At 44.0% G+C, this 26,987-nt stretch overlaps 1 protein-coding gene across 1 annotated transcript; it reads right to left on the bottom strand.

Moving 5' to 3' along the window:
- Nucleotides 1–5,390: 5,390 nt before the first annotated feature.
- LOC116969259 (SUN domain-containing protein 2-like) lies at nt 5,391–14,506 on the bottom strand. The gene is made up of 4 exons (XM_033016145.1): nt 14,411–14,506; nt 11,850–12,062; nt 10,605–10,689; nt 5,391–5,428 (listed from the first exon to the last, which is right to left on the bottom strand). The coding sequence occupies exons 1-4, from the start codon at nt 14,504–14,506 to the stop codon at nt 5,391–5,393; spliced, it is 432 nt and encodes a 143-aa protein (XP_032872036.1).
- Nucleotides 14,507–26,987: the final 12,481 nt, after the last annotated feature.

Here is a 26,987-nt window from a genome sequence, read left to right as displayed (position 1 = left end):
AACTTCACATGGTCCACCCTGTTTCAAGGGTAGGGGAGAGAGTGGGAGAGGGAATGGAGGAGAGAGGAGGGGAGGAGAGGAGAGGGGAGGAGATCAGAGCGGAGAGGAGGGGAGGAGAGGAGAGGTGTGGAAGGAGGAGACGAGATGAGGAGTGTATACAATCTCTCACCTGCACCATTTTACATTTATCTTTGGTGCTGGATTTCAGGGCAGCGGAGAGAGAGAGAGAGAGAGAGAGGGGGGGGGGGGGGGGGGGGGTTGGAGAGGAGGGGATGACTGGGGAGGGGAGGAGAGAGGAGAGGAGACAATCTCTCACTTGCACCATATTACAATTATCTTTTTTTGTGTGTTGTAATTCTATACATCTGGGGTCACTATATACATTATGAAAAAGGGATATAGAAAAATAAAATTTGTTTTTGATGCCATTTTTCTAGAGAGGGAGAGTTACAGAGGGAAGCAAAAGGGGTGGAGGAGTGGAGAGGAGAGAAGAGAAGAGGGGAGAGACGATGGGAGGGAGGGAGGGAGGGGCAGGGGAGGAGAGAAGAGGGTAGACGAGAGGAGACCAGTGCAGGTGAGGAGGGAGGGAGGGGAGGAGAGATGAGGGGAGGAGAGGAGAGGAGGGGTGAATGGAGGAGAGGAGAGAGAAGAGGGGAGATAGGAGGGCAGGGTGGAAAGGGGGAGAGGGGAGATGGTAGGGGATGAGAGGAGAGTAGTAGAGAAGAGGGGAGGGGAGGGGGAGAGGATGTGGGTAGGAGGGGGGATAGTGGAGAGGGGAGTGGATGAGGGGAGGGCAGAGGAGAGGAGAATAGAGTAAAGTAAAGGAGAGCAGGAGCGAGAAAAGCGGAGGGGAGGTGCGGGAAGAGAAGGGAGGATAGAGGAGAGAAGGGGGAGAGGATGGAAGGGGAGTGAGGAAAGGAGAGGAGTGGAGAGTAGAGGAAAGGAGAGGAGAGGAGGGGATGAGAGGAGGGGAGGATGTGTGGAGAGGAAAGGGGAGGGGAGTCGAGGGGAGAAGAGGAGAAAGGTGGGGATGAGAAGAGAGGGGAGGAGAGGAGAACGGAGAAGGGAGGAGAGGTGAAGAGAGAAGATGGGAGAAGTGGAGAGGGTAGGAGAGGAGAGAAGACAGAGGAGAGGAGAGGAGACAGAGGAGAGGAGAGGAGAGCAGTAGAGGGGGGAAGAGAGAGAGAAGGGAAGGGGAGCAGAGGAAAGGAGTGGAATAGGGTGGGGAAGGGAGATTTTAAAATCGGGATCACAAAAACTTGGGGGGGATGTCCCCCAACTCTTAAAACATGGGGGGTACGTGTCCCTCCTGCCGCCCCCCCGCCCCCCCGGGTTTTCCGCCCCTGCAGGAAAGACAGAGAGGGGGGCGGGTTGGAGAGGAGGGGATTACAGGGGAGGGGAGGAGAGGTCAGAGGAGATGGGAGGAGAGAGGAGGGGAGACAATCTCTCACCTGCACCATATTACAATTCTCTTTGGTGCTGCATTGGTGGGGAGGGGAGAGAGAGGGAGAGGGAGGGGAGGGGAGAAAAGAAGAGGAGAGAGTGGAGAGGAGGGGATGAAAGAGGAGGAGAGAAGTGGAGAGGAGGGGATGAAATGGGTGATGAGAGGAGAGGAGGGAAGAGTTCGGAGGGGGTAAGAGGAGACAATAGGAGGGGAGGGGAGGGAAGGAGGTGATAGTAGAGGAGAGGAGAGGAAAGAGGAGAGGAGCTGAGTTTGGTGGAGAGGTGAGGGTGTTGGGGAGAGGAGAGGGGAATATAAGAGAGGAGACCGGACAACTGGTGGGGAAAGGGGAATTGGGAAAAGGACAACAGAGGAGGGAACAGGAGGGGATTGAAGGGTAGTGAGGATGGGGGGTGGAGGAGAGGAGTGAGGACTGGAGGAGAAGAGGGGAGAGGGGATAGGAGAGGGAAGGATGTGCGAGGAGAGGATAGGGATGGAGAGGGGAGGTAGGGGAGAGGAGAGGTGAAGGGGAGGAGGAGATGAGAGGAGTAAATGCGGGGAGAGGGGAGGATAGGGAAGAACAGGAGAGGATTGGAGGGGAAGGGAGGAGAGTAGAGGAGAGGTGAGGAAGGGAGGGGGAGGGGAGGATGGTTTGAGAAGAGAGTAGAGGAGAGGGGGAGTGTGGAGAGGAGAGGAGGAGAGAGGAGAGGAGACATTCTCTCCCCTAGTCAATATTGCAATTATCTGGTGCTGGATTTGAGGGGGGAGAGAGGAGGGGATTAGAGAGGGGAGGAGAAGAGGGGAGGAGTGGAGAGGGGTTGTTATGTATTTGTGCTGGAAACGGCCTTAAATAAGACTCGGAACACATAAGTACTTTACATGCTTGTTGTATTGTGATCGCCATCTTGAGTCTGTGTACAATCGCACAAGTCATTCAAACATGTGAATCATATTCTCATACACAACACCCCTCCCCCTTTAACTTGGAGAGTCGAGAGCATGCTGACCGGTTGCATTGTGGCTTGGTTCGGCAATTTGAGCGTCCTGGAGAGGAAAAGACTACAAAAAGTAGTAAACACTGCCCAGGCCATCATCGGCTCTGACCTTCCTTCCATCGAGGGGATTTATCGCAGTCGCTGCCTCAAAAAGGTTGACAGTATCATCAAAGACCCACACCATCCTGGCCACACACTCATCTCCCTGCTACCTTCAGGTAGAAGGTACAGGAGCCTGAAGACTGCAACAACCAGGTTCAGGAATAGCTACTTCCCCTCAGCCATCAGGCTATTAAACCTGGCTCGGACAAAACTCTGATTATTAATGACCCATTATCTGTTATTTGCACTTTACCAGTTTAATTATTCATGTGTGTATATATTTATATCATGGTGTATGGACACATTTATCTCTATTGTAGTAAATGCCTACTATTTTTTTTCTGTGTGCTTAAGCAAAGCAATAGTTTCATTGTCCTATACAGGGACACATGACAATAAACTCGCTTGAATTTGAACTTGAACTTGGAGGCAAGTATATGATCTTTTACACAATTATAATTGAATAATACACTGTTCTCCAAGTCGTATTATGAAAGTCATCTTACAATTAGATCATCATAGCTGTAATAAACATGCATAAACTAAACTTGGCATTTATGATTTTTTCATAATATTCCACCCATCTTCCATAAACATGATGCAGCAAACCAAATAAATGACACGTTGCTTTATGTGTTTTCACTTATAAAGCACAAAGTCCTCATATCTTTTAGGTATTCTTTTAGTTCTATTAGACATGCGTCTCTGTCTGTGTTGGACTTTGCATGTGACCTGAGATATCAGGGTCTGGTTGTGATGTTGTGTTATCACTATGGGCTAGAGGTTCGTCATTCTCTGAAGTTCTTTCAGAATCTACACGTTCGGTTGGAGTAGGCAGAACTATCATTGGCTCCTCACTTGGTTGAACCACTTCTCTTTGCTGGAGGTTGTTGTGCTCGTCACCTTTTGGCAAATTTGCTCTAATTTGATCGACATGACGACGCACAACTCTTCCCTCCCTCAACTTTACATTGTACATGACTTCACGGATGACTTCTGCTATCATTCAGTAAAGCCAAGTAGGACCTGATGTGAAGTTCTTGACCATGACATGATCATTCACCTCAAAGACTCGTTCTTTGCTTCCTCGATCTGCTGCCTGTTTCATTGAAGCTTGCTTCCTTCGGACAGATTTGCTGAGATCGGGTCGCAGACTGTCTAGTTTAGTGCGGATCTTTCATCTGAACATCAGTTCACTGCGTGACTTTCCAGTCATTTCTTGAGGTGTGACTTTGTACGTCAACAACAACTTCTGGAGCTTTAGCTCCAGGCCTGATGCTTTTCTTAAAAACCTATACCCTCTGGATTTAGGCACCTCTGTAGCTACAGGCAAAAGCTGGCAAATGGGATTAGTTGTACGGGTACTTGATGGCTGACGTGGACGTGTTGGGCCCAAAGGGCCTGTTTCTCTGCTATATGACTCCATAAGTAGATTTTTAAAATCTAAACTCAATTGCAGATTTGACAAACACACTGACAATCAACATTCAGGTGAGAGGAATGGGGAGCATAAAGCATTGTAGTTTGGTTAAAGCAGATGGAAGGAGCCCACTTTTCCTTCAGGAAGGATATTTTTGCTACGGAGGGATCACATCAAAAGTGCAGCAGATTAACTGTAGGGATGGCAGGGCTGACGTCTGAAGAGCAATCTGGTCAATATTCACTGGGGTTTGGAAGGAATGATCATTTTAGAGAAACCTACACAATTTAGAAGTTCTAGATGCAGGAAGATTGTTCCCAATGTTGGGGAAGTCCAGGACAAGGGGTCACAACTTAAGGATAAGGGGGGAATCCTTTAAAACCGAGATGAGAAAAACTTTTTTCACACAGAGAGTGGTGAATCTCTGGAACTCTCTGCCGCAGAGGGTAGTTGAGGCCAGTTCATTGGCTATATTTAAGAGGGAGTTAGATGTGGCCCTTGTGGCTAAAGAGATCAGAGGGTATGGAGAGAAGGCAGGTACGGGATACTGAGTTGGATGATCAGCCATGATCATATTGAATGGCGGTGCAGGCTCGAAGGGCCGAATGGCCTACTCCTGCACCTAATTTCTATGTTTCTATGTTTCTAACAGGACTGGGAAGATTAGAGGTGAGATGTTCCTGATTCTGGGGAGATTCAGGACCAGTTTCACAGTGCAAGGATAAGGCGAGGTCATGTAGAACTCAGAGGGGGAGAAATCTCTTCATCCAGAGTAGTGAACTACCACCTCCAGTTTAAATTCCATTTGGAATATTTTGGAGGACCAAGAAACCAAGAACCAAGAATTCTCTATCATGGAATGCAATTGAAATCAGATCGTTGAATATACTCATGTTAAATATTGTTTTTGTAGCTAGAGGGACCAAGAGGTATGGGGAGAAAGATATGGGGAGTCCCCCAACTGGGAATCAATTTGGATGATCAGCCATGATCACACTGAGGGGTTGAGTGGGCTTGAAGGGCCACATTGCTTACTCCTGTTCATAATTTCCATGTTTCTATTCCATATCCCAGAACTGTGGTACTGAACAAGCACGCATGATGGGCCAATACATGACTTTTTTTGACATATATATCAATACCTTGCATTCTTCTGACTGGGAAGAACTGTTATGCAGACATAGTATGTTTGACATAAACCTGGGGAAAGCAGAAGACACATACTAGTTGTGGTGCCCCCAACAGCAAATCTTGAAGTTGTGGACATATAGCGTCCCTGTACCTTTCTGCCTCTAGGAGAGGATTCGAAGGTCACTGCTTTCAAGACAGTAGGGAGCAGCAGTACAAGGATTATATACCTGAATGACAGCTCTGGGTGAGTGAGATTGGTACCACAGTGGAATGCCAAACAGACTATGAATAGTCTTGGTCTCTACGTCTCTGTGCAGCGCGTGTGGATCACAGTGCCACCTAACAAGATAAAAAATAATTATAATCATATCACTGAATGGACAAAGTTAATCATGAATCCTTCAAGAAATATGCAGGTTTGCAGTGAACTGGTTCTGGACTCGTCCAACATTGGGAACATTTTTCCTGCTTCTAGCTTCTCCAGTCCTTTTATAATTTTATATGTTTGCATAAGATCTCCCCTCATCCTTCTCAACTCCAGTGAATACAAGCCAAGTTTTTTCAATCTTTCCTAATATGACAGTCCCGCCATCCCAGGGAATAATCTCGCCTCAATCACAAGGATGTCCTTCCTCAAATTAGACCAAAACTGTACACAATACTCCAGATGTGGTCCCACCAGAGCCCTATACAACTGCAGAAGGGCCTCTTTACTCCTATTCTGAAATCCTCTTGTTATAAAGGCCAACATTCCATTAGCTTTCTTCACTGCTGTACCTGTAAGCCAACTTTCAGTGACTAGTGCACTAGGACGTCCAGGTCTCGCTGCACCTCCACCTTACCTGCCATTGAGATTATATTCTGCCCCCTTGTTTTTGCCGCCAAAGAGGATAACATCACATTTATCCATATTATACTGCATCTGCAATGCATCTGCCCACTCACTCAACCTGTCCAGGTCACCCTGCAACCTCCTAACATCCTCTTCACAGTTCACACTGCCACCCAGCTTTGGGTCATCTGCAAACTTGCTAGTGTTGCTCCTAATTCCCTCTTCCAAATCATTAATATATATGGTAAACAGTTGCGGCCCCAACACCGAGCTTTGCGGCACTCCACTCGCCACTGACTGCCATTCTGAAAAGGACCCGTTCACTCCTATTGTTTGCTCCCTGTCTGCCAACCAATGTTCTATCCATGTTAAAAACTTACCCGAATACCATGCGCTCTAATTTTAGTCACCACTCCCGTGCGGGACCTTATCAAAGGTTTTGATCACCAATACTATTTCTAGAGCCGCCTCCCTGAGGATCCTGGGATACAGACCATCAGGCCCAGGGGATTTATCATCCTTCAGTCCCATTAGCCTACCCAATACTATTTCTCGCCCAATGAAAACTTTGTTCAGTTCCTCTACCCCCTTAGATCCTCTGTCCTCCAGTACATCTGGGAGATTGTTTGTGTCTTCCTTTGTGAAGACAGATCCGAAGTACCTGTTCAACTCTTCTGCCATTTCCTTGTTACCCACACCAGGGCATCGGAGGTGTCCTCATTCTTCAGGGAACGGGGGTTCCCATCTTCTACCATAGATGAGGTTCTCACCAGGAATTCTTCCATACCCCGTCACATTTACTCTCTCTCCCCATCCCCCCACTCGTAACAAGGGCAGTCCCCCTGGTCCTCACCTTCCACCCTATCAGCCATCATGTACAACAAATAATCCTTCCTTCATAGATGCTGCCGCACCCGCTGAGTTTCTCCAGCATTTTTGTCTACCTTTGTTTTCCAGCATCTGCAGTTCCTTCTTAAACATAAAAAATAATTTGTCCTGTGTCTGCCTTCAAGGGACCCACATTTGACGTTGCTACTCTTTTCCCCTTAATGTATCTAAAGAAGCATTTACTGTCCTTCTTTATATTCCTGGCCAGCCTCCCCTCGTACTTGATCTTTTCAGCCCGTATTGCCCATTTTGTTTCCTTCTGTTCTATGAAAGTTTCCCAATCCTGTGGCTTCCGGCTACTCTTTGCTGTGTTATACATCTTTTCTTTTAGTTTTATTCTGTCCTTAACTTCTCTTGTCAGCCACGGTTACCTCCTACTCCCTTTAGAATCTTTCTTCCTCTTTGGAATGAAATGATCCTGCGTTTTCCAGATTATGCCCAGAAATTCCTGCCATTGCTGTTCCACCGTCATTCCTGCTAGGATCCCTTTCCAGTCTACCTTGGCCAGCTCCTCTCTCATGCCTTCATAGTCCCCTTTGTTCAACTGCATCACTGGCAGTTCCGATTTAACCTTCTCCTTCTCAAATTGCAGATTAAAACTAATCATATTATGATCACTACTTCCAAGCGGTTCCTTTACCTCGAGTTCTCTTATCAAATCTGGTTCATTGGACAACATTAAATCCAGAATTGCCTTTTCTCTGGTCGGCTCCATTACAAGCTGCTCTTAGAATCCATCTCGGAGGCACTCTACAAACTCTCTTTCTTGGGGTCCTGAACCGACCTGATTTTCCCAGTCTACGTGCATATTGAAATCCCCCATCACCACAGTGGCCTTACCTTTGTTACATGCCAGTTTTAACTCCTGCTGCAACTTACACCCTACATCCGGGCTACTATTTGGGGGTCTGTAGATAACACCAATTAGTGTCTTCTTGCCTTTACAGTTCCTCAACACAATCCACAGTGACTCTACCTCATCAGTCCCTATGTCTTCCCTCACAAGGGACTGAATTCCATCCCTCACCAGCAGAGCTACCCCCCCCCCACCTCTGCCCACCTACATGTCCTTTCTATAGGATGTATAACCCTGTGTATTAAGTTCCCAGCCCGATCCTCCTGCAGCCACCTCAGTAATCCCCACAATGTCATATCTACCAACCTCTAACTGAGCCTCAAGCTCATCTACTTTACTTCTTATACTTGGCCATATTCTCCTATCCCTTAGTTAGCTTTCTTTCCCATTAATGCTGTACCCCAGCATCCAACTATCCCTTTACTCTCTTTCCCTTTAAATCCGTCCTTGACTATCCCATTTTACACCCCCCCCCCCTTATTCAGTTTAAAACCACCCGTGTAGCAGTGGCAAACCTGCCTGCCAGAATGCTGGTCCCCCACCTGTTAAGAAGAACTTACCAATGTGTCCAAGAACTCAACACATCCAGCACAACTGCAGAAATAATTTAATGTTACAATCGCAATTGTTTAATTAAACCTGAAAGCTAATTTTCATACAATGTCCAACAGGTTGCACAGAATCCAGCTGAAACTTTAAATGTACAGCTGAATGGCCACCAGGTGGCAGTAGTTGGATAAGTACCCTCCCAAATCTTAACCATTTACTTGCACTCATAATTTTTTCATTCAATACAACTATAATAAACAAGGAGCTACTTTTGCAAAATATTAAGTACAATGAGAAAGATTTCTATAACATAAAATGGAAGCAATACTTCCACCAGCTGACCAAGGTATAAAAATATTGTTATTTGTGGGCAGTTAGCTGGGAACATGTGCAACAAATGACTGCTGGCTGCATAGGTTATTTTCTCAATTATATAAAGCCATATAGCATTACATCTGACCTAGTTTAGAGACTTACCAGAAAGGACAATTTATATTGTAGAACATATATATTTATATATTGTAGAACATATATTTACATCGCAGGAACAGGCCCTTTTGGCCCACTGTGTCTGCACCGACCATGATGTCAGCCTAACGCATCCCATCTGACATGGTCTGCATCCTTCTACCCCCTGTCTGTACATGTATCTGTCCAAATGCCTTTTAAAGATTACTATTGTATCTGCTTCCACCACCTCCCCTGACAGCACACCTTCAGCTGTGCAAGAAAAACTTGCCTCACACATCTCCTTTAAACATCTCCCCCTCTCACCTTAACTCGATGCCCTCACGTATTTGACATTTCCACCATGGGGAAAAGACTGCCGACTCCATCTATATATCTCTCATAATTTTATATACTTCTAACTCGTCTCAGCCTTTGACACTCCAGCAAAAACATTCCGTTTGTCCAACCTCCCCTTATAGCTAACATTCTATTCTAGCATTCTGTCTAATCCAGGCAGTATCCTGGTCATTCTGCAGATGGCTGAAACCTAAAGTAGATCTTCAGCTTTCTACACAATTCCAATTAAATCCAATGTTAGCTTGAGAAGACCCAAGCTTCTATCCACATTTCAAACCATGAGCTTGTCTTCTTTTCTTGCACTTCTACAGGTGTTTAAGATTTCATTCGTCTGCCACTAGTTGCATCTCCACCGATCCAGCTGGTATCGACGTTCATCTCAAATGTCTCCTGGTCTCCAGCCTATCTATTTTGTTCTCACTTTCTCTGCAACTTAAACTTTGCTTCAAGGAATAAAACTGGCTAACCAACAGAAGAGCACAGCATAGGGAAGCAAAGTGATGGATCGGTAGATCTCCTGCCTGACAACACCACAGATTTGGGTTTGATCCTGACTATGGGTGCTGCCTGTACGGAGTTTGTACATTCTCGCTGTGACCGCATGGGTTTTCTCCCATTTCCTTCCACACTCCAAAGATGTACATGTTTGTAGGTTAATTGTAAGTTGTAAAATTGGCCAGCGGGCAGAATAAGATGCACCTTTTCTTCATGCGCATTTAAATGACTTTGAGTTCCAGATTTGCAGATAATACTGCGAGCTGGGGATATTAATGGAATTCGAGGCAAATACAGACTAGGGTTTGAACAGGCTGGTTACAGCTCTAATTCAAATGTGAAATATTTCATTTTGGGAGGAGGAATAAGGCAATGTAAACTAGAGGGCACAATTCTAAAAGGAGTGAAGAAACAACAGTGTCTCAGGAATGGGTGACGTTTCGGGTTGAGACGCTTCATCAGACCTTCATATCTTCTTACACACGTGGGTGATATATGTGCCTAGTTTACTGAAAGAAGGAAGTTTAGGATGTTGTTTAAAAACTCCTGTACTTTATAAATAACGGCTCAGGGTACAAGAGCAAAGAAGTGACGGGGGAACTTTGTAAAACACAGGCTTGGCTGCAGCTGGAGTAGTGCATCCAGTCCTGGCCACAGCTGGAGTAGTGCATCCAGTCCTGGCTGCCTTGCCCTCAGAAAGGCATGAAGCTTTGGAGAGAGTGCACAAGAGATTAACCAATGTGTTTGCAGGGATGGTGGAGCAGTGGACAGAATGAAGATGACCGATGGTGCCCCAGGGCAATGCCATCCAACCGATGGCTCAGCCTTTAAATGAGTTGTGGCTGGTGCAACATCAAACAGTTACAAGTTAAATTAACATTCTGCAGTGTGAACCTCAGCAGGTCTGGGGAAACGTGTACTGTGAACATAGATTTGTACTTGCCTATTCGGGACATATCGCCCAGTGTGAAAGAGCACCCCATTCCTTGGGAGTAAGTCAGACATGACTAAAGTGCTAGCCCACACAACACGCTTTCAGTCTGTTACATTCACAGTTTTACTTGGCCCGGCTTTTATCTGATACTTACCAGCAGATTCCAGTGCATAATCCACCAATCCAACCCTGTCAGCGCTGTACAGTTTCAGGGCTTGCTCCACAATGCTTTCCACTTCCTACCAAAGGAAAAAAATAACAATAATCTGGGATAAGAAGTGGGCAGTAGAGTGCAATAGAGTGCAGAGCCCACACACGTACAGAAACCAGACGTGCAATGTTCCCTTCAACAGTTCCCACAAAATGTTCACTCTTATCCTTTCCCATAATCTGGAATTAGCAAGGTGTAATAAAAGTGAGAAATGGAGAGCCCAAGTATACTGCATAGAAGGCGGCAGGATCATGTGATTAGGTCAATAATTATTAAAGTACATTGTCATGGATAGGACAGCTTTGGAGGGATATGGGTCAAACGCAGGCAGGTGGGACTAGTGTAGCTGTTGGCCGATGTAGACTTATACAATGTTCCATTCAGTTTGACATTGCCTTACTACCTGTCCTTCACAGAAAGGTTCCTGAAGAAAACTACCTTTGACCACAAGTGAGCATAGTAGAACAAGCTACAGGCACTGTGGGAGAAGGACTCGATGGATCCCATCAGATGGTTCCCCAAGCAGACAGAGGAACTCGCCAACAGTAATGTGAGGCGCCTTCCCAGTCAGACCCTGCCTGCTCGGTCAGAAAAGCACCCCACTGCACGCTGCCATTGAGATGGTTGTGGTGTGGACAATATTCACCTCCTTATGCACTGGGTGTTTGACAGGAAGGTCAGAAGAAGAATGCAAGGGCTCTTGTCATGGTTCATCCTGAGCAGTTGTGCATCAGTGATCTCGGATTCACAACAAGATAAATATCAACTGCTGCTGGAAGATCATTATCTCAGCGGAAGACTCGCTTTGGTGTGCCCAAAAATTGATCTTCCTGCATAAGATGTCGGTAAATGAATTGCTGCCGACTGGCACATTCCAGGGTGCGAGAGTATGTGGGTGTGTGGGACACACTGAAGCTCAGTGCAGTCACCGCAGATGCTGTGGGGGAGTGGCCTTGGTCTAAGGTCCAGCCATCACTAGACACTGAGGGACTCTCAGACACTTCATGGGAGCACTGTTTAAGGATGTGGTGTTCATTGACACATTGCAAGCGAAAGTGCTGAATTGATGGAACGTAGAGCAAGACATGCCCCAATTTCATTAACTGTATATATTATGAATAAATTACTTTTCTGAAATACAATAGTGTGTTCCAGAGTTAGAGCCACTGGCTGCTTGCATGCTTGTACCTTAAGAATCCCTGCTCTGACAGTTGCCGAGTGTGCCTCCATTGCCAGACCAGGATATAGTGAAGCATCTGAGCGGATCTTCTTCTCCAAGCCAGCAAGGAGGGCCTCAAGTTCCTTGCTTGGTACCAGCTGTGCTGTCAGAGGTTCCCCTGTGCTGTCTTGTGATGAACCAAACAGCAGCTTGTTGACAAGTGGGAGCAACACCGTCTCCTTCTAAACACACAAGAGCAGGATAGTCAGTACTCCTCCTTGTAACATTGAAATCAATGCACAGCAGTATTTTTGTCATCGTAAAAAAACATGATTTTACAGTTGTTGATCCTTTGGTGAGGGAGACAAGGCAAGGGAATACATTATAGCTGAAAGGATATTGAACCGTGGTGGGGAACAGAAATATCTTGGAGAGAATGTTGTGTAGGAAGGAAATGCAGATGCTGGTTTACACTGAAGATAGACACAAAATGCTGGAGTTACTCAGCGGACCAGGCAGCATTTAATGCTCCAGAGATGCTTCTCGTCCCACTGAGTTACTCCAGCATTTTGTGTCTATCTTTGTCTATCTTTGGAGAGCTTGTTCATGGGTCTTTGAAAGTAGTGGAACAGTCATCTTGGAACTGTGGAAATTGGTAGCTCAGTACCAGTAACATTGTGTGTATTCTGGTTGCCTCTATACAGGATTGATGGGAGTACACTAGAGAGGCACAAGAAAGGTTTACGACATTGGCAGGACTGGAGAAGAAAGGTTGCAAGGAGAGAGTCGCCAGGAACTGCAGCAGGTAGAAAGTTTGAGTGGTTATAATATTATAGAAAAAGAGACAAAATGCTGGAGTAACTCAGCGGGACAGGCAGCATCTCTGGAGAGAAGGAATGGATCATGTTTTGGATTGAGATCCTTCTTCAGACGTCTGATCCCGAAATGTCATCCATTCCTCCCCCGCTAGAGATGCTGCCTGTCTCGCTGATGTCTATCTGTGGTGTAAACCAGCATCTGCAATTCCTTCCTACACATAATATTATGATATTCTGACTGGTCCATTCAGAGTAAACAAGGTAACCATCTTTCCTACACAAAATTGGAAATGTAATTCGTTTGGCACAAAGGTTTGATGCAATTAGTACATTGGGCCAAGGGTTCACTGCCTGAATGGTTGTTGGAAGCAGAACTCACATTTACTGGGCACCTGGACCAGCAGAGATTCACCTGGCCTCCCAGCACGTAAAACAGAAGCTGGGAACTATAGGTCAATTGACAGGTACATGGATAGGACAGGTTTTGAGGTATATATGGGCCAAACGCAGGCAGTGGGACTAGTGCAGCTGGGACATGTTGGCGGGTGTGGGCGATTTGGGCCGAAGGGTCTGTTTCCACACTGTATCACCATGATTCTAATTCATCCAGCACTCATAGTTCGCAAGAGGAAATAACCAATCATTTGGTAAGCTGAATCTAATCAAATGCAGCCAACATGGTTTAATGAAAATCATGTTTGACAAAACTTGACAGGATGTGATAGGGAGTTGATAAGGGAAACGTGTAAATGTAGTAGGAAGGAACTGTAAATGTAGTAGGAAGGAACTGTAAATGCTGGTTTAAACCAAAGATAGATACAATACACTGCAGTAACTTAGCGAGTCAGATAGCATCTCTGGAGAAAAGTAATTTTCTATTTGTTCTATATCTGACCCGCTGAGTTACTCCAGCTTTTAGTGTCTATCTCCTGTAAATGTAGTGTGTATTTTGATCTCCAAAAGGCATTTACCACATATGAGGCTGCTGCAAAAAAATTAAGAGCCCAAGATTTTGGAGGAAGCGTGCAAACATGGACTGAAAGGTGGCAGTCATATAGGAAAACAATTTAGAATAAATGCATGAAAACTACTGATGGAATATATCTGATAAACAAAATGCTGGGAGCACTCGGGTCAGGCTGCATCTGTAGCCAGAGAAACAGAAATCATGTTTCAAGTCAAAGACCCTTCGTCAGCACTGGGGAGGCGACAAAATAAACCTGTAAAGCTGCACAGGTGGGTGGATGGCTCTGATAGTGTAAAACCAGGTGACCATGGGGATAAGCTGCAAGCAAAGATATCTGGTCAAGGAGTGAATAAGAGCGGTTGGGTAATAATAAAAATAGACAAAAGATCATAGCAGTTGCAAAATACAGAGCAAGAAGACATGTCTAGGAAGGAACGGCAGAAGCTGGATTCAACCGAAGATAGATAACGGGACAGGCTGCATCTCTGGAGAGAAGGAATGGGTGACGTTTCAGGTGGAGACGCTTTTCAGACAAGACATGTCTGGCAGGTCAGCATGCACATGCCCTCCACTATTGGATATTTTTTTAAACAAGCCAACCCTATTATCACAAATGGACAACTGATACTAACAGAGGAATCAAGTCACCCAAGATTATCAAATTTTGTTTTAGCCCAGACGACTGCCATGAGCCCAAATGGAAGATGAGATGCCATTCCTCAAGATTACTTGAGCCTCATTGCAACAGCTCAGGAAGTCACAGACTGTTCGGTCACTCCCACATCCAAGAGTCAGAATGAGATACCAAGAAGCTCAGGAGTGCCCCATGGATTGAACACAGGTGCTCTGCAAAAGTAGAAACCCAATGCCTGTTTGGTTTCTCCAATGTAGAGGATACCATGTCGTAAACACAGGGAAAGGAGCAGAGGTGGAAAAGGAGAGACAGTGAGAGAAAGGGAAGAAGGCAGTAGAGAGGGAGGGAGAGAGTGAGAGTTGTGTGTTAGAGAAGGGGAGGGAAGAGGGGAAGTTACTTTCCACTTCACCTCAATCTCTTTGATCATCTCCAAGGCAGGAGAAGTGCTAAGTTTTGGCCTTTTACAGTTAAATACAAACTATTTGGGAAAACTTACATCGGTTATACTTTTCACACTCGCATGCTGGAGTCCATGTCCTTGTTTGCCGCACGTGCAGCCTGCAACTCCAGCCGTGTCTGGCTGAGCTGCTCCTCCAGCAGCGCCAGTGCAGTCAGTAGCTGCTTCAGTTCATCTGTTAACCTATAATAATAATAATAAATATAATTTTATTCGCCAAGTGTGTATACATACAAGGAACCTGCCTTGGTGCTTTGCTTGCAAGGATAAAAATGTGATATACAGTAGACAATTAAAAATAAAACATTATAATTTAAACACGTGGAAATAAAGTACCAGAGTAAAAAGAGCCTGCAGACTTTTGGCTGTTGAGTAGAGCTACTGCTTATGGCAAAATACTGTTTTTATTTATTTTTATTTTTATTAGAAGTACGGTAAATTACAATAATACACAACACATATATCTTAATACATTTTTTGTACCGCTTCATTTTTTTGAGCTTTAAGAAAAAGATAGAAGTAAGGAAAGTAAAGAAAGTGCGCAAGAGTCGTGAAGTGCAAGAGAGTGTTGGGAAAAGAAAGCCCCTTAGAAGTAAAGTAAGAAAGTAGACCCTAGAAAAGAAAGAAAAAGAAAGTAGGAACAATCGCTCTATTATAACATTAAACTCCGCAGAAAGGGGACTACCAACCAAGTCTGTTTTTGTTGTTTTACCTCCCATTACCAGGTCCTGATACCATATATTTATTTATTTATTTTTAAAATTACTATTGCACCTCATGCTTGTAATAGGTCCATAAACGTAGACCACGTCTTTTGGAATTGGTCTGCTTTACCTGCTAAGAGGAATCTCATCTCTTCCAGATGTAATGTTTCAAACATATTTGATGTCCACATTTTTATTGTTGGTGTGGGCGCATTTTTCCAAAATTTAAGTATGAGCTTTTTTCCCATTATTAACCCGTAATTAAATAAATTCTTCTAATACACGTTTAATTCAGGGATCCCTTCCGATATTCCAAAAATTATCCATTCTGGTTTTGGTACCAGTTTTATTTTAATTAATTTTGAAAAAATATCAAATATTCCATACCAGAATTTTTGGATTTTTGTACAAAAAACTAAAAAATGCGCTATGGTAGCTGCTTGACACAGACATTTATCACAGATTGGTGAAACATTAGGAAAGATTTTATTTAATTTAGTTTTTGAATAATATAGTCTATGTAATGTTTTGAATTGGATAAGCGTATGTCGTACATTGATCGAGCATTTATGCACCTGTAGTAAATGATTATCCCAGCTCTCTTTTGAAATTTTTATAGCTAATTCTTGTTCCCAGTCTCTTCTAATTCCATCTGTTGTGGGTATTTCTATGTTTAAAATGATATTATATAAGTACGATATTAGATTAGCTGATTCCGCCTTTGTCTTCATTGCTTCATCCAGTAAGTCGGAAGGCATATTATGTAAGTCTTTTGTGTATTTTTTCAGATAATCACGAATTTGAAGATATTTAAAATATTGGTTATTTTTCAAATTATATTTCAGTTGTAGTTGTTGAAATGATAGTAATTTTCCCAATTCATACAGATCTTCGAGCGTTTTGATTCCCATTCTTTCCCATTGTATAAATGATTTGTCTATGATTGATGGTTTAAACGATGGGTTATTGGCAATTGGTATTGAGAGAAATAGGTTTCTTAATTTTAGATTCTGTTTTATTTGATTCCATGTTCTAATTGTGCTATGTATAATTGGGTTTTTATTATAATTTTTATTATTCAGATTTATTGGTGAGAGGATAATCGCTCCTATATTACTCGGGGAGCAGTCCCCTTTTTCCATTACAATCCAGTCCGCCTGCTGGGTAGAGTTGTCCAGCAGGTGAATCATATTTTTAATATTTACTGCCCAATTATAATACATAAAGTTAGGGAGCGCTAGACCCCCCAACTCTTTTCGTTTATTAAGGTGTGTTCTTTGTATTCTATGGGATTTATAATCCCATATAAAATTTGTAATGTCTGAGTCCAATTTTTTGAAAAACTTTTTTGGGAGATATATAGGTATTGATTGAAATAGGTATAGAATTTGTGGTAAGAAAATCATTTTTATAGCGTTTATTCTGCCTATTAAGGACATCGGAAGTGTTTTCCAGAATTTAATCAAATTATTTAATTTCTTAAGTAAGGGATTATAATTGGCTTTAAACATATCCTGGTAATTTCTAGTAATTTCAATTCCCAAATATTTAAATTTTTCTGTAGCTATTTTAAAGGGGAATTTCCTGAGGTGTGTTGAGTCTTTTGGTTTTATCGACATAATTTCACTTTTGTTCCAATTTATTCTATATCCTGAGAAGGATCCAAAGTCCTCAATTAAATTTAATATATTCGGTATACTAATTTGTGGTTTTGTGATGTACAGTAGTACATCATCGGCATATAGGTATATTTTGTTATTTGAATATTTTGTATTATAACCGTAAATATCCAGGTGTGTTCTTATTTTTTCAGCAAGGGGTTCAATTACCAAAGCAAATAACAGCGGAGATAATGAACAACCTTGTCTATTGCCCCTTGATAGTTCAAATTTCGAGGATAATATATTATTAATTAGTATTCTAGCCGTAGGTTTGTTATATAATAGTTTTATCCATGCAATGAAGTTCTCTCCCAATTGGAATTTTTGCAATACTTTAATCATATAATAGTAAGATTAAACGAGAACTTACCAGTTTGAAGTTTGATCTGTATTTTATGAGGAGGAACGTTGAGGGAATACGTGAAGAACCCGCTTCCAACGCATGCGTGCCATTCTTCAAAGCAGCGGTGTGAGGTCACAGAAACTATAATGACCTAACATAGTAAGATTATCAAAGAGATACCAGTTTTGATATGATCATAGGAGGGTGGGAGCGGAGGGCACGTATTCCCTCAACGTTCCTCCTCATAAAATACAGATCAAACTTCAAACTGGTAAGTTCTCGTTTAATCTTACTATTTTACTTCGGAGTCACGTGAGTGACTACGTGAAGATTTCAAAGCTCTGTGACCTCATGCCGTGGAACGAGTCCATGCTTCACAACTGCCTTGGGTATCGGGAGAGAGTATCATTAGCAATTTTAGACACACTTATACAAAGACTTGTGTGATATAACGAGTAAATACATTTATTAATTGAAATCATAGCCCTGTAACCCTTCGGGCAAATTATAATATTGAACGTAAAATGCTTTCCGAAAATGATGATGGCTCCAAAAACTGGTTTATTATAAAACCTTTGGAAAGTCCTTTCGGATGACCATCCTGCTATTCTGAGGATTTGGTCCGTGGGTACCTCAGAATTTTGCTGCGGATTTTGCTGCAGCCCTGGTGGAATGAGATTTAAAACCATTAGTGTTTATTCCTGCCATCTTTAGGACACATTTGAGCCACCTTGAGATAGTTTGGGTCGTGACCCTTTTGTGCGGTTTCTTGTAAGAAATTAACAAAGCCATTTCCTGGCCTCGAATGCTCTTAGTATATTCCATGTATAATTGGATATGTCTTGCTATACACAGACGTTCGTCATATGGATATGCCATAAATTCAATCACTTGACCCGATGAACCTGGTCTGTTTGTTTTATTAACTCATGTATGACAAACACCAGTTTCTCTCGTGAGATGATCAAGGAGTCCAGGCTCAGTTTGCTTAATGACTGGACTCGTTGTGCAGTAACTAACGCCATGAGCATAACCATCTTCATGGTCAGTTTCTGCAGTGATAATGCTGTTTATGGGCTACCAGCTCCTCAGCATGTTTAAAACGACACCCACATCCCAGATTTTGTAGTACCTGGTTTTAGGGGATTTGCATTGAATATGCCCCTCATAAGTTTTGTTACCAGGGGGTGCGTTCCCACCGTGTGCCACTCCGTTCCTTGTGATAGGTAATTGGAGAGTGCACTTCTGGCACTATTGATGGCACTGTAGCCCAATCGTTTATCATAATGGAGGTTTGTTAAGAATTCCAATACGGCCGGAATATTCTTGGCCCTTTGGTCTAGGTTGTTGTCAAAGCAGTATATGCCCCATTTCTTGATGTGTCCGAGGTACTGCTTCCGTGTTGACAGTCTTTGTGTGGATGTGATGAGATTCATCGTCCTGTCTGACAGCCCCATGCCGTGTAGTGGGTCTTTCAGACTCTACAAATCAACAAATCCATAGTCTTATGGCATGGGTGACTGCCCCCCTCCAGTTACTGGATGAATTAATAAATTCGGGCTATGTCCAATAATGGAACATGGTTCTAACACCATCCCCTGTATGACCGAATACCACGGTTTGAGTAGGCCAATCGGGTACTATGAGAATCCCAGATGCCGAATATTGTTGAATTTTCCTTTGTACCCGATTGATGATGCAGAATGGGGGAAAAGCATAAAAAACGCCATTTCCCCCAATGCAGTGAGAAAGCATCTGTAGCTTCTGCCCCAGGGTCTGGTTCCCAGGACACATACCTTGGTAATTGGTGATTCAACCTGGACGCAAAAATATCAATATCTGGTCTACCATATTTGCTGAAATTACAGCAAATACATTTTATTTAACATCCATTCCGTGTTTTCATTAAATTTACGTGACCTGGTGTCTGCCACTGAATTTAGCTTACCTTTATGTTGCCGATATCCAAATGTTTCTTTGGATACACCATTTTGTAATACCATAGACGAGTTGTCAATAATGATGGGGTTGGAGCAATACCTAATGCTATGTTCCCACCACTGTAGTTCAATTATAGCTTCCGTAGGCAGCTCCATAGGTCTATCAAAATGACCTTTGTTAAATTTGAGTGCTCTAATTTTTGCTCTTTGCAAATTTTGATAATGTAATGGCCCAAAATGTGTGGCCGGGAATGTAGCCACAATCTTCCCAATTATCCGCCTACCCGTCTAATGGAGGGTCTGTTGGCGTTAAGAAGCTCGCTGCAATCCTCCTGTAGGGCTGCGGCTTTATTTATTGGTAATTACTAACATATTGACCGTGTTAATGGTGAATCCTAGATAATCCATATTCGTTTCTGGTATCAATTTACACTTAACTACCGTCTGTGTTCCCCTTTGATGGGTACTGTATAGTATGCATCTTTTAAGTCAATGCTTGTCATATAGAAACCAGCTGATACTAATTCTTTAGCAGTGATAAAGGTATCCATCTTAAAATGAACATATTGAACGAATGTGTTTAGGGTTGAAAGGTCAATGATAATCCTGCAACCCCCATCTTTTTTATTTTTAATAAATATGTTTGATACAAATTTTAATTGTTCATGAGTAGTATGCTCAATCACACCTTTTGTATACAATCGTTGTAGCTCCATGTGGGCTTTAGATTGTTCGGTTTTTGTAAGGACGAAATGCCTTTCTGGTGTATGTTGTACTGGGGGGTTATTGGGATGAGTAAATTCTATCAGATAACCCTGAATACTGCTTAGAACATACGAGTCTGTAGTGATTTTACACCATTCGTCACTGTAGTATTGCAACCTCCCTCCCACCGTCGTGGGTCCCTTTTTTACAAAAGAACCACACCCACCTACCTCCATGGTTACTGGTGGTTGTATTATTTTCTTTGTTTTTTGAAAAAAAGGGGGTTTTGTTTTTATTCGTGGTTGTACTGGAGGTTTAGGCTTCCGCATCTTCCAGGGTGGCCGTCCCTGGCCATACCCTAAAAGAAGGCTGCTGCAGGTTATATTGGGTTCTGGCACTGCCACTGATATAAGCCACACTTTTCGGTCTTCCATGTGGCTGGTACCGTGATCCAAAATAAGCCTTTGCGCTGGTTTTGATGAGCCCCAGTGTCTTGGCTTCCCCAAACAAAAGGGTTGGGGTTTTAACGGCTCTTTGTTTGCAAATTGTTGCATATTTAGGATCCAGTGCTGGCTGAATAGCCGCCCTCCGCATGCTATTCAGCTCATATTGTACATTACAGAACAGGGCTAGTGCGTCTTGGTGGCCTTTAGTTTGCTCTGTTTTGTCCAGGGTGCGGATGTAAGCTGTGATCCCTGCCGTAAGCCCCTTTAAGGCTTTCTGGATTTTGAGATCATGGTTCCTGATTTCCTTCCCCATATGCTTCCAAATGCATTGGTTGACACTGGGGATTTGTAATACATCACAGTTACCAGGTGGCATATGTCTGGCCAGTGTCTCTGTGAATATTTGTTGTTGGAGTTGATGGCCAGACATGTAGTTAATACTGGCTGCCATCCTGGAATCCAAGTCTGCCCCTGTTTGACTTGGTTTGAAGTAATCAGCCACCATGTCCAGCAGTGTATGTTTTTCTGCAGATTCAGGATCATGGGAAGCTGTGTGATCAGGGTCTGGCCCATCAGGGTCCTGCCCACTCTCCTCCGAAGAGGTCGAGATTTCAGGGGGTCCCTCGCGGGGTACCCATATGGGGCTTGTCTGCCCACTGTGGCTAGTCTCCACATTCATGGGACTGCCACTGTGAATGAGCTCCTCCAGCAGCTCCTTTAGACGGTGAGCTGCACTTGCTATTTTTGGCTGCTCCCATTCCTGCAGCCTTTCAGCAGTGTGCTGCTCTTTGTATCCCAGCTGTTCCCGTCCCCGGTACTCACGGGTGCTGGTTTGCGGGCTTTCCTCGTCCCGCCGCTGGCCACACCGGTCCTGACTGTCGGTCCACGTCTGTTCCCGGTCAGCCGTTTCTTATAGAGTCCTGACTGTCGGTCCACGTCTGTTCCCGGTCAGCCGTTTCTCCTGGCTGCTCCGTATGCAGCCACTCATAGCGGGTTTGTTCCGTCTGCCGCACCCTTTCAGCCCTGGTCCGATATTGATACGGGCTGGTCGCCCGCTGCTGCTCCAAGTCGGGCTCTGCTAGATGGTGCGTTTTTTGTTTGAACTTTGCCTCCCGGCCGGTGAGTAAGTTTCGTCGGTGCCAGAATGATTTCTGGCACAGCTGATTCCTCTACCGAGGCCTCTAGAGCCGACGGCTGCTGTCTCTGCCGTTCATCCACGTTTACAACGCGTTTCTCGGGCAGCTTTTTTGCAGACCGCTTCCTTTTCACTCTGTCCATTTTTCTGTCAATAAAAATGCAGAGTCCTTACCTGCCTTTTGCTGGTCCTTTGTTCCTTCTCCCGTTACTGGTGGATGTCCTCCACCCTTCTGTTGACTCGTGCAATGCGTGTAGCGATATGGCACGCATGCGTTGGAAGCGGGTTCTTCACGTAGTCACTCACGTGACTCCGAAGTAAAATCCCAATCTACTTGATCAAACGCTTTTTCTGCGTCCAGTGAGATGATAGATAACTCTTGGTCATGAGATTTATGTGAGTGCATTGTGTTAAGCAAACGTCTCAAGTTATTGAATGAATGTCTCTTAGGTATAAATCCTGTTTGATCCTCATTTATTAGTCTACTAACATATCTGCTTAGTCTACTGGCTAGTGTTTTCGCTATTATTTTTTGATCCGTATTTAACAAAGCGATAGCTCTATATGATCCTGGTTCTTCTATATTTTTATCTTTTTTAAGTATTAATATGATAGTTGATTCTGCTAGTGTTTCAGGTAAGCTTTGCTCTTTGAAGGCATATGTATACATTTTTTGTAATCATGGAGTAACTATGTCGTAAAAAGATTTATAAAATTCATTACTAAATCCGTCTGGTCCTGGTGTTTTTCCATTCTTTAGTGTTTTTATTGTGTCAAGTAATTTGTGCTCCCAGTTCCTCTTGTTCCCTCAGTTCTAATTGTGGTAGGTTACAGTTATCTAGAAATTCTGACATTTTATTATTGTCTATTAACGTTTTAGATGTGTATAGATTCTGGTAAAATTGAGCAAATCTTTTATTGATATCCTTGGGTAATGTTAATAATTCCCCTCTGTCTGATTTAATCTTTAATATTGCATTCTCTTTTTCCCGTTTTTTCAGTTGGCGTGCTAGAAGTTTGTGGGGTTTGTCCCCGAATTCGAAGTGTTCTTGTTTTGTGATTTGAAATAATGTTATAACTTTCTCTGACAGTAATTTATTTAGCTTGAATTTCAATAGTAGGATTTTATTATGTTTATCCATAGTTGGATCTTAGCATTATCTGTATCTAATTGTTTATTTGTTCTTCTAATGTCTTTGTTCATTTTTATTCTTTTTATTTTGATAAGCTTGAAATGAAATAATGACTCCTCTAATAAATGCTTTGAAGGATTCCCATAATAGCGTGGGGGATATATCTGGTGTATCATTTATCTCAAAAAATAGGTCCATCTGTTTTTTTTAGATATATACTCCCTTGTGGGTCTTTTAAATTTGCGAGTTAAACCTCCAGAACGATTTATTCATAGACATTCCTTCTAGTTTTAAAACAAAAGTTAACGGAGAGTGGTCTGAGATCGCATTAGTGTGGTATTTAGGGTTCATAGTGTGCGGAATTAATTTTGTATCCACAAGAAAATAGTCTATTCGTGAGTATGTTTATGCACCGTTGAATAAAACAAATAATCCCTTCCCTATACAGGAACAGACGCGGCATGGTGGTGCAGCAGTAGAGCTACGGCCTTACCAGCGCGAGAGACTTGGGTTCAATACTGGTGTAAGGACTCGGTGGGCCGAAGGGCTTGTTTCCACGCTGTACCTCTAAACTAAAACGACGTTGACCTGTTTCACGCAGCAACCGACGAAGCCCTCCTCCCCCCCCCCCTCCCTCCCCCCCTCCCCCCCCCCCCCCCCCAAGGGTCTTCTGCTGTTTCACTCCTGGCTGGAAACACTCTGTACCTTTCCCACAGCAGATTCCATTTCCTTCACCTTCTGCAACAACATCTAAGAATAAAATTATAAAAAAGTTTATTTTCAAGTTCGGAGGCTTTTTAATTCTACTCGCAGCGACTTTTTTCACAACATAAGGCAAATTTACAAATATGTAAAGCAGAAGTCACTTTTCCATACTTCATATTTCCTAATGATATAGGCCATTTCAGCCCATCAAATCAATGCCAGCTCTCAGAGAATCCCAGTCCTTCACGAATTTTCCTTGAAACTAGTTCCTCACAAACTCCCATCAATTGCCCGCAGAATCCACCATTCAATATAAAGCAAACTTCACTGAACTGTAGCAGCTTAACACCCAGAGGATGGGAAATGCAGGGAATTCTCTGCCCAAGTGGTTACGGAGGCCAGTCCTCACAGCTCCAGAGGCCCAGGTTCGATTCCGACTATGGGTGCTGTCTGTACAGAGTTTGTACGTTCTCCCCTTGACCTGCATGGATTTTCTCCAGGTGCTCCAGCTTCCACCCACACTCCAAATACGTACAGGTTTGTAGTCTAAATAGCTTAGTAAAATTGTAAATTGTCCCTAGTATGTGCACGATGATGGTCGTGTGTGTGGATCGCTAGTCAGCGCAGACTTTCCATGCTGTATCGCTAAAACAAATTTTAAAAAAGACTAAAAGCGGCCATTTCAGGCAGAATGTGAAGGAAAGCTTGCCGTGCTAGGACCAGAGGCCTTAACCTCAGAATAAAAGGACGTTCCTTTAGGAAGGAGATGAGGAGGAATTTGTTTAATCAGAATGTGGTGAATCTGTGGAATTCGCTGCCACAATAGGCTGTGGATCTTTTTAAGGAAAAGGTAGATAGATTATTGGTTAGTGTCAGAGTGTCATATGGTGGTGTCAGAGGTTATGGAGAGAAGGCAGAGGAATGGGGTTAAGAGGTTGAGATAGATCAGCCATGATTGAATGGCGGAGTAGACTTGATGAGCCGAAAGGCCTAATTCAGCTACTATCACTTATGAACCATGACTCCCTGTGCCCTCTCTACCCCTTCTCCCACACCAGCACCAGCTCTCTCTCCCCGCACCCACCTTGGTATTGCAACCAACTGCCCGCAGCGCCGGCTCCGTCCGCTCCTCATGCATCTGCTGGATGGCGGTGATGTCAGCCTGGAAGCAAACACACGCAGCGTTACAGTCTCACCAGGGGCACGCACCCACCCCACCCCTGTCCAACACAGAGTGAGAGCCTTTGTAGACAGAGAAAACCAAATGTGTGCAGATTCGTAGGTTAATTGGCCATTGTAAATTGCCTCTTCCATGTCGGCACGTGGAGAATCTGGGGGGCGAGGGGATTGAAGACAATATGGAAAGAATAAAGTTCAGTTCAGTTTAGTTTATTGTCACATGTACAGTGAAAATCTTTTGTGGCATGCTATCCAGTCAGCAGAAAGGCAATACATCAATACGTCAATCAAGGCTCTGCTCACCCCGCTACGTACAGACTCTACACATCACGGCCAGGCAGGGGTGGAGGAAGAAGCCAAGCTGCCAGCATCTGACACTCATCTGCGACTCCAGCGACTCGAAGGGCAGCATGTTCCGAAGCTCATCCAGTCTCTGAAGGGTTACCTTGCCCAGCAGCTTGATGATGTGGGCTGGTGTCAGTGGGGGAGGGAGGCATATGGTTTCAGACGGTCCACCGCCCCAGTCCAGCCAAGCCCGGTCAGCGGTCAGCAACTCCAGCTCCTTCTACATTCTCTGCACACGCACCTGCAGGCCAGCCTAGGAACAGAGCAAGACAGTCAGCTTGGGCAGTATGGTGGCGCAGTGGTAGCAGGGTGGAAATGTCAAAGACCAGAGGCATAGCTTTACGATGAGAGGGATAAAGTATAAAAGTGATTGATTTTTTATACCAGGTGGATGCCTGGAACAGGCTCTGCCAGGATAGGCGGTGGAGGCAGATACGATAGAGGCATTTTGATAGTCGTATGGACATGCACGGAATGGCGGGATATGGATTGTGTGCAGGTAAGCAAGATTAGTCATCTTTGCATCATGTTCCACATTGACATTGGAAGCTGAAAGGCTATTCCCCTGCTGCTCCTTCCTCTCACCCACATTTCCAGCACTCCTCTGCCTTTCATGTCTGCTCACCCATTCCCCCATGGGAAAGCTTTGATCAACATTTCTCCAGTGACTGCTCAGGTTCAAGTCGTCCCAGCAACAACACTTACGGGCGACAGGAAGGTCAAATCCCACCTTGGGCGTGAGTTTGTGTGGGTGTGTGTGTGTGTGTGTGTGTGTGTGTGTGTGTGTGTGTGTGTGTGTGTGTGTGTGTGTGTGTGTGTGTGTGTGTGTGTGTGTGTGTGTGTGTGTGTGTGTGTGTGTGTGTGTGTGCGTGCGACACCTCTCAGGTGTGAAATTAAACGCTGCCTTGTCCCTAGGTGGCAGCTCTGGGCAACACCTCCCAACCACAGCCACAAAGCTGCAAGTCTCACTGCTCTTTCTGCCTGGGGATTTTGTGCAGTTTAGTTTAGTTTAGAGATACAGCAAGGAAACAGGCCCTTTGGCCCACCCGGTCCACACCGACCAGCGATCCCCATGCACTAACTGTCCCAGACACACTAGGGACAATTTTACCAAGCCAATTAACCAACAAAGCTGTATGTCTTTGGAATGTGGGAGGAAACCGAAGATTTCGGAGAAATCCCATGTGGTCTCGAAGAGAAATAACCATAACCATATAACCATATAACAATTACAGCACGGAAACAGGCCATCTCGACCCTTCTAGTCCGTGCCGAACACATAATCTCCCCTAGTCCCATATACCTGCGCTCAGACCATAACCCTCCATTCCATTCCCATCCATATAACTATCCAATTTATTTTTAAATGATAAAAACGAACCTGCCTCCACCACCTTCACTGGAAGCTCATTCCACACAGCTACCACTCTCTGAGTAAAGAAGTTCCCCCTCATGTTACCCCTAAACTTCAGTCCCTTAATTCTCAAGTCATGTCCCCTTGTTTGAATCTTCCCTACTCTCAGTGGGAAAAGCTTTTCCACGTCAACTCTGTCTATCCCTCTCATCATTTTAAAAACCTCTATCAAGTCCCCCCTTAACCTTCTGCGCTCCAAAGAATAAAGCCCTAACTTGTTCAACCTTTCTCTGTAACTTAGTTGCTGAAACCCAGGCAACATTCTAGTAAATCTCCTCTGTACTCTCTCTATTTTGTTGACATCCTTCCTATAATTAGGCGACCAAAATTGTACACCATACTCCAGAATTGGCCTCACCAATGCCTTGTACAATTTTAACATTACATCCCAACTTCTATACTCAATGCTCTGATTTACAAACTTCGTACAGTCACACCCGTAATCTGCATTGAACCCTGGTCTCTGGTGCTGCAAGCGCTCTAAGGCAGTAGCTCTACCACTATGCCACTGTGCCGTCCTTGATTCCACATTTATTGACCGGAGCAGACATCTATACCATGTGCGGTAACCGTCAAATGAC

Source organism: Amblyraja radiata, unplaced genomic scaffold (genome assembly GCF_010909765.2).
Source record: "Amblyraja radiata isolate CabotCenter1 unplaced genomic scaffold, sAmbRad1.1.pri S137, whole genome shotgun sequence".
Lineage (NCBI taxonomy): Eukaryota > Metazoa > Chordata > Chondrichthyes > Rajiformes > Rajidae > Amblyraja > Amblyraja radiata.
Note: the sequence above shows the minus strand (reverse complement) of the source record. Positions and strands in the feature narration are given on the sequence as shown.

Coding starts and splice junctions, on each gene's coding strand:
- LOC116969259 (XM_033016145.1), bottom strand. CDS start 14,506: ATGGTATCCTCTACATTGGAGAAACCAAACAGGCATTGGGTTTCTACT. Junction 12,063..14,410: donor GGGCACTCCTGAGCTTCTTG/GTATCTCATTCT, acceptor TTGTGTGTTTAG/AAGGAGACGGTGTTGCTCCC. Junction 5,429..10,604: donor TTATGCACTGGAATCTGCTG/GTAAGTATCAGA, acceptor TTATCTTGTTAG/GTGGCACTGTGATCCACACG.